At 59.4% G+C, this 6,892-nt stretch overlaps 1 protein-coding gene across 1 annotated transcript in view; it reads right to left on the bottom strand.

Annotated features, from left to right (window-relative positions):
- Window positions 1-6,082, bottom strand: part of NSG1 (neuronal vesicle trafficking associated 1) — a 31,820-nt gene extending 25,738 nt beyond the window's left edge. The window contains exons 1-3 of the mRNA XM_012467002.3: window positions 6,011-6,082; window positions 5,436-5,590; window positions 1,666-1,782 (exon numbers count right to left, since the gene is read on the bottom strand). Of these exons, the coding sequence (XP_012322425.1) occupies window positions 1,666-1,782; window positions 5,436-5,564 (246 nt within the window). The 5' untranslated portion in view covers window positions 5,565-5,590; window positions 6,011-6,082. The remainder of the gene's footprint in view (window positions 1-1,665; window positions 1,783-5,435; window positions 5,591-6,010) is intronic.
- Between the last annotated feature and the right edge of the window lie 810 nt (window positions 6,083-6,892).

The raw sequence follows: 6,892 nt of genomic DNA on the forward strand, positions 1-6,892 counted from the left end.
GGACACCACAGGTTGGGGACAGAGCCTGGCACACCACAGACACTCAACAGATGAAGGAATCACTGTTCAAGCGCTGCACTGCGCCCGCTCTGTGGGAACCTAAAACGCCAGGCCTGGGAAAGCAAAGGGCAAGCCGGGCCTGAGAAACCCAGACACACTCAGACATCAGACAGCATTTAGCCATCAGGACAGAGGACACCGTGACCTTGAAATCGAGGCCACTCCTGCCTCCACCAGGGGCAGCAGCCAATCCCAGGGTGCGGACCGGGCAGGACAGGTGAGTGGCAGCAGACGAGGCACACGCTAATCCCGCTGGCCAGCGCAGAAGACAGGTGTTGACCTCAGGTCAGTACGTCTTGGTCCTGGCCATGAACCTCAAACGCATATGAACTGCCAAGCCAGGAGCCACCGTAAGAGCCTCTCAGCATACGTGACATCCTTACATACAAGCGGGGGCAGACACAGACTGCCCTGTGCCTCGACTTCCCCATCTGTAACACCAGTAATACGAATAGTACCTACTATTAGTAGGGGGTAGGCAGAGGGCTGCCGGGAGGATTCCCTGAGCTGACACAAGTAATCGCCCACAGTGGGACCCACTGTGTGGCGATGGGAAGGAGGAGGGACTAGAAGTCAGATCGCACCCTGGCCTCCCCAGTCACTCCGTGGCTTCAGCTTCACCTATTAACCAAGGATGGCCCACAGTCCTGCCTTCTGTGATCCACAAGGTTGTCATAGAGATCAAACATGACGCCATACACACAGGTACTCCGGAAACTGCAGAGGGTGGGGGTGGGAGTCCCTGTGCCCCCGCACAGGCAAACCACTCACACTGCCAAGTGGAGGGTGACCAGAGGGCCAGACAGGGCCACTCTTCAAGGCCTGGGACCCACTGATGTCTCTCAGTTCACCCCCTGGAATCTGGATGAGGCCACTGTTTTACCCTCATCCTCATATTTCCCAAAGAATGAGTTTCCTGATCAACATCCCAACTTGTTCTTCAACCAATGCCGCCTCTGAAGAGAGCCAGGCTGGCAAGAAGGCTCCTCCCACCCCCTCCTGCTCTCAGCAGCACCCCTTCATCCCGTCAGGAGAGGGGAAGGACAGAGGATACACACAGCCCGGAGCCAGGCCCCCTGCAGATCGGATCCTGGCTCTGCTGTGTAGAGCTGTGACCATTCTGTGCCTCAACCTCTCTGTCTGTAAAATGGCTTATACCTGGGTGCGGTATACCCTCCTGGGTATACCGCACCTAGAAGCTCACTAGGTAAAGGGCCAGGAGCCCTGTCCAGCATGTCATCAGTGCTGTGAGTTATCTTTTTGTGACTGTCTGCTTCCTTCCTGGAACTGTTAAGTAAATATTTTAATGTTTGGCAAGTGATTTTTCATGTGTATAACCTTTGTCTAAAAGAAAGTTCATGGGTGGGTTTTCCCTGTTATGAAAATAAGTAATATGTGATCATTTGGAAGAGGAAAAGAAAAAAGAAATTGTCAAAAACCACAAGGACATCTTGGCAGGCAGGCAGAAGCTACTGGGTGTGCACAGCTGGGATCAGCCCAGACAGACGGCGTCAGAGCCTGGCCCTCTCTGTAGGTCTTCTCTGCGGCTCAGCAGACCCCTTCTGGGGGCAAAAGCAGCATGTCACCCGCCACAGGGCCACTCACCTTAAACCTCTCGGTGACACCCTCCGTGATGCTGACGGTGAACTCAGCAATTTGGGGAGGACGTGCTTTCCCTTTCTTGCGGTCAGGTTCATACTCGGTCTTAGTTTTCACGACCACCTTATCCAGGAAACAGAAACAAAAGTCAGATGCATTCAGACATATCTGCCCAGAGAGGGTGGATCTGGGAACTCCCATGTTCCCAAAAGTCACCACTTTGCCAGGAAGAAATTCACAAGAAGAATGAGAACAGCCACTATTTTTTGGAAATCTCCTCTGCGCCAGGACTTTCAGAGAACTGACCCATTAATCATCCTGATAGCCATCCCAGGAGGGAAATATTATAACCAAGGGGCACAGAAGTTAAGCTCATTGGCCAAGGTCACGCGGCTCATAGGCGGCAGGGCGGGGATGCAGCCTGGCATCTGACTCCTAGCCCAGTGCTCCTTCCACCCACCAGAGCCAAAGCCTGGCTTGGCCCAGGGAGTTGGGAGGCTGCATCTGCTTTTTCACTAGCCTTGCTGTGCCACCATGGGCACAGAAGAGGTCTGAGGGCACTGTCCACATCCCTCCAGGACTGGCTGGAGAGGCTGGCCACCAGCCTGTCCGGAAACAGATCCGGGGTCAACCTCTCTGTCTCTACCCCTACATCCTCCTCTCCCACTGCTCCTGCCACAGCCCCCAAAGGGTTTCCCTGCTCATTCCCCTCCACCCCTTACTGTGAAGCAGAAGGATGTTTTTCCAACCTGGAAACCAGCCCTTGCATCTGCCCTACACCCCAGGAGCTTCAAATGGACCCAGGAAGCCTCCCGCCCTGGGACACTCACAGCCCTGGCCTCACCGGCGCTCCCTTCATCACTCCCCACAACCGTTGCCAGGGACTGTTTACTTCTCTGTCCCACTGGACTGGGAGGTGTTCAAGAGCAGCATCAAGGGGTTACAGGTCTCTAATCCCCAAACCCCACTCCCCAAGCCAGGTTCCAGGAGAGGCTGTTGGACTGAAGACAGCCAGCCACTCCCATGCTCTTATTCCCCCGAGGGACGAGCCCCTGCATTGGGCTGTCCATCGTCTGCTCTACAGGATGGTGGCACCCAGACCAGAACAAGGAGAGCCCAGCAACTGGGGATGGTCAGCCCTGGGCAGGCAGCCAGAGGACCTCTCAGCCTGCGCTGTGACCCCCAGAGCAGAGGAAGAACAGCAGAGACCATTCCAGGTGTCACTGAAAAATGATCCCAAGAGCCATAAACCTTGTAATACTTGACCCCACCCGCCAACTCCTTTCCCCCCAGTGCTCCTGCGGTGGAGAGGGAGGGGGTGCCTGGCATGGCATGGGTTGGCCTGGGCACTCACCCCTGTGAGGCACCCATTTCTTCAGGCAGTGGTCGGGTGTCACCCTGCCATCCTCAAACCCCAACTGGACCCAACTAGCCATGTGACCTTGAGCACGCAGGCCTAGACTGGCCCATGAATGGGAACAGGCTACTGTTGAGGATGAGGGAACCCACGGACACCTCCACCCCACGCGGGGACCCCATCAATATTCTGTCGACCTGGACTTTATCCGCACCTGCCACTAACAGGCTAGGTGACCTTGGGCAGTTCTCAAACCCTCCGTGCCTGCACTTCCACATCTGCAAAATGGGGGTAACGTTGGTAGTGCCCTCATGGCAGTGTCAACTCATTAAAGGAATTTAAACCTGCAAAACTGGCAGAACAGTTCCTCGTGCAGAATAAATGCCCAGCAAATGTCAGGGGAGGCCAGCCCTGACTCTGCTGCCAGCACTGTGACTGCTGTCACCGCCGCACCTCCAGCACCTCAGCACTCCATAAACATTCTCAGCAGATTCCCATTTACAACCCCTCAGAAGCCATGTCACCTGAAGCAGGTGACATCACCTCCCTGAACTCTGACTGTTAGCAACACGTTGCTATTGTTTAGATTAAGAGAGGTCTTGCATGAGAGACGTCTGGCTCCAAGGAGCGTGGAGAAAGAGGCACTTCCAGAAACTGCTGCATCCTGGAGGACTGTACCCTTCAGCCCAGTGACCTTGGGCATGTCCCACAAATGCTCTGAGACTCAGTTTCCTCCTTGTGACCTTAGAAACCTCCTGGAAAATGATCCCAAGAGCCGTAACCATTGTACCCACACTCGGTCCTGGCTAGAAGTCCTGGCTCAGTCCTGGCTCAGTCCCGGCTGGAAGGGGGCAACCGGCAGGGATGCTCCCGAGAAGAGAATGGTCCCGGGAGGAGCACCCCTGCTGACTGCCCCCCCTGGACACTTGCAGGGAGGAGACTCATCACCATTCTGAGCAGCCTAGGCTACTCCTGGTCAACCTGATTAGCTGGTGAGGATTTCATACCTGCCTAAACCCCTCCTCCCCGTAAAAACCAACCGTGCCAAACGGTTCTGGAAAGGAACAGACAGGACGAGAGAGGAGGCTGAGGCCCAGCGAGGGAAATCACCTGATGGAGGTGCTGCCTCAGCACGCGGAGTTCCCGGCACAGGTGCTACTGCTCCTCAGCAGAGCAGCTGGGGGACGAGGCAGAAGGGGGCGTGGGAGCCTGGGGGCCAGGCCCTGCTAATTGGACAAGTCTGTTGCCTAGACAGGGAGGGTGGAGCGGAAACTGAGGCCGCAAGCCTGGGGGGCACAGGTGTAGCCAGCTGACCCCCTTTCTTGAACTGAAACCCCTGCTGCCAGCCCCTTCCCTGCTCCAGCATCCCTCTCCCCATAACATACACAATAGAGCTAGGAGGACACCTTCACCGGGTTAGGGCCCCCACCGGGACACCGCCACCCCACAACACCCACCCTGTCAGCAATCACCAACTTGCTGGAAGGAAGGCAGAGCTCTGACTCAGAGCCCCTTCACCAGCGACTGAGAAAATAAATAGAAAATCTCTTCCGGGAATTATTAGTAGCTGGGGTGTTTTGTACACAGCAGCAAGACGCTGTGTTTATGGTCTCAGATGTGAGTTTACAGCACAATCGCCTAGATGTGTAAAGATCTATTTACATTTTCAAGTATTAACTCTTGGAAATATTATTCTTAGCAAGTAGAAACTGCTTAATTGGATGTTATATTCAAAAAGAGGGGATTCTTTAAATTCAGCAGAAAACACGTTGGAGAAACGTAGATGAATGGTTGTTCCTAGTGACACGGATACTGAGCGAGCCCAGGCACTTATTTGGAGATTTCACAAAAGGAACAAAGAGGAAGGAGGCCCTGTGTGAGCGCGCACACCCTCCTGCACCTAGCGCCAGGCTGGCAGGGGCAGGCAGAAAGGGCCAGAAGAATTCAGCATTGGGGAGGGGCCATCTGACCAAGAACAGCGCTCCCTCGCCTCGGTGGGGCAAGTCAGGCTGAAACTGCCCCACCCGGGAAGGTACCGGAGCAGCCTCGCCCGCCCCTAGGTTCCCCACCACCACCCCACCGCCCCCTTCCAGATCCCCTGGGACCACAGAGCAAGGGAGGAGCGGCCAGCTGCGGGGCCAAGATCCTCTCGGATGAGGTTCCCAGGAAAAACGCGAAGGCATCTGGCCGCACCGCATTGCACTGTCAGGACGAGGCTATCATCTAAGCCAGGGCCCCCAGCATCCCCCGATCCAGAATCCCGCGCGGGTACATTGTCCTCGCCGCGCTCCCTCCTGCCTTCCGAGCCCGCCCCCACTTCGCGTACCCAGCGCACGCGGCGCGTTTCTTTTGTTGCGGCCGCCGTGAGAGATTTGGGGGTGCGCACAGGGCAACGTGGAGGGGCGGGGGGGTGGCTTACCTTATCCGGGGGCGGGAACTGCAGCTGATTGACATCGAGGGGCGTCATCAGGGGAATGGTGTCGAAGCCATCCTCCAGCAGCGGCTGCTTGGTGCCCTTCTCCGCGAAATTGTTCCCCAACTTCACCATCTTTCCGGGAGCTCCGAGGCTGCAGCCTGCGGAGGGAGGGCCGTGAGGAGTCACCGCGAGCAAGACCAGGGGGCGGGCGGGGGGAGGCGGGCACCCACACCCACTGTCGTCCCGGATCCGCGAGCTCGCCGGCCCAGCTTCCTCTCCGGGAGGGGTTGTGGGGACGCGGCGGTCACGGCCAGATGCGGGGGACGGGGGTAGCTGTGTATTTCCAGACCCTCATCTCGCAGGACGCAAGCACTCGGCGCAAGGGTGCACCGCGGCCAGGGGAGGGGGCGCCGCCCCAGCCCAGTTCCTCCAGACCCGGTCCCCGGTCCTGGGGCCACAGCGACCCGCCGTCCACAGCCCCGTCCCGCGCACTCGGGGAGATGAGCATCCCCCGTGCCCCGCTCCCCGGCCCTCAAGGTCTGTCCTCGGCGAGCCCGGGTGCGGCCGGCCGCACTCACCCACGCCCGGCTCCGGCAGGTCCGCTCCGCGCTCCGAGCTCCGCGTCGCCTGCTCCTGCTCGCAGCAATGGCGGAGGCGGCGCCGCGCGCGGGCCCGGGCAGAGGAGCGAGCGATTGGGCTCCGCGGCCGCTCCCTCCTCCTCGCGCCGCCGCCTCCCTTCCTGCCGCTCCCGGGGGCTGAGTGCGCGCGGGTGGGTGCGCGCGTGTGGCCGCGCCTCCGCCTTGACGCAGCACCCGCCCCGCCGCACAAAGGAGTGCGGGGCTGGGCGGGAGCGTCCCCAGAGACCTCGCGCTCGCCCCGAGCCGGGGGAGGGGACGGGAAAAGGGGAGAGGACGCGCCCCGACGGGGGTCTCGGAGCGGCGGAGGGCGCCCGGGGCGGGAGGGCTGCGGGCTGCGCCACTCCAGGCGGCGGCCTGGGCGCGAGACGCTTAGAAAGGAAAAAGGAGAGGCGGAGAGCCCTAGGGATGGAGCGATCCCCAGAGGTGCGGGGAGGTGCAGAGAGTGTCCCTGCCCGCAGCGCGCCGCGCCTACCTGGGGTCATGAGGACCTTCTAGCGTTTGAGGGATGGGTCCAGGAGGCGCTGGGCGGTGGCGGAGACCTGAGCAGAGCGCGCCTTAGCGCTGGGTTGGGGAGGGGGCTACCAAAAGAGGGCGCGTCCGCGTATAAAGGGGGTGCGGACCGACAAGGAGGAGAGGTATTCAGTGGTGCGCGAGGCGGGAGTAGCGCTCTTCCAGGGTTGGGGTGCGGGTGCCCCCGGCGGGACTGCCCCAGGCAGCGGGAGGGAAGGCGTTCTGGGCCAAGAGCGCTCAGTGCGCCGCCCCGAGGGAGGCGAAAGGTTTCTCCGGTCTGGTCGGAAGAGAAGGCGGAGGTCCCCACTGCAG

The sequence above is a fragment of the Aotus nancymaae genome, unplaced genomic scaffold (genome assembly GCF_030222135.1).
Source record: "Aotus nancymaae isolate 86718 unplaced genomic scaffold, 86718_ANA_hifiasm-v0.15.2.pri h1tg000006l, whole genome shotgun sequence".
Classification (NCBI taxonomy): domain Eukaryota; kingdom Metazoa; phylum Chordata; class Mammalia; order Primates; family Aotidae; genus Aotus; species Aotus nancymaae.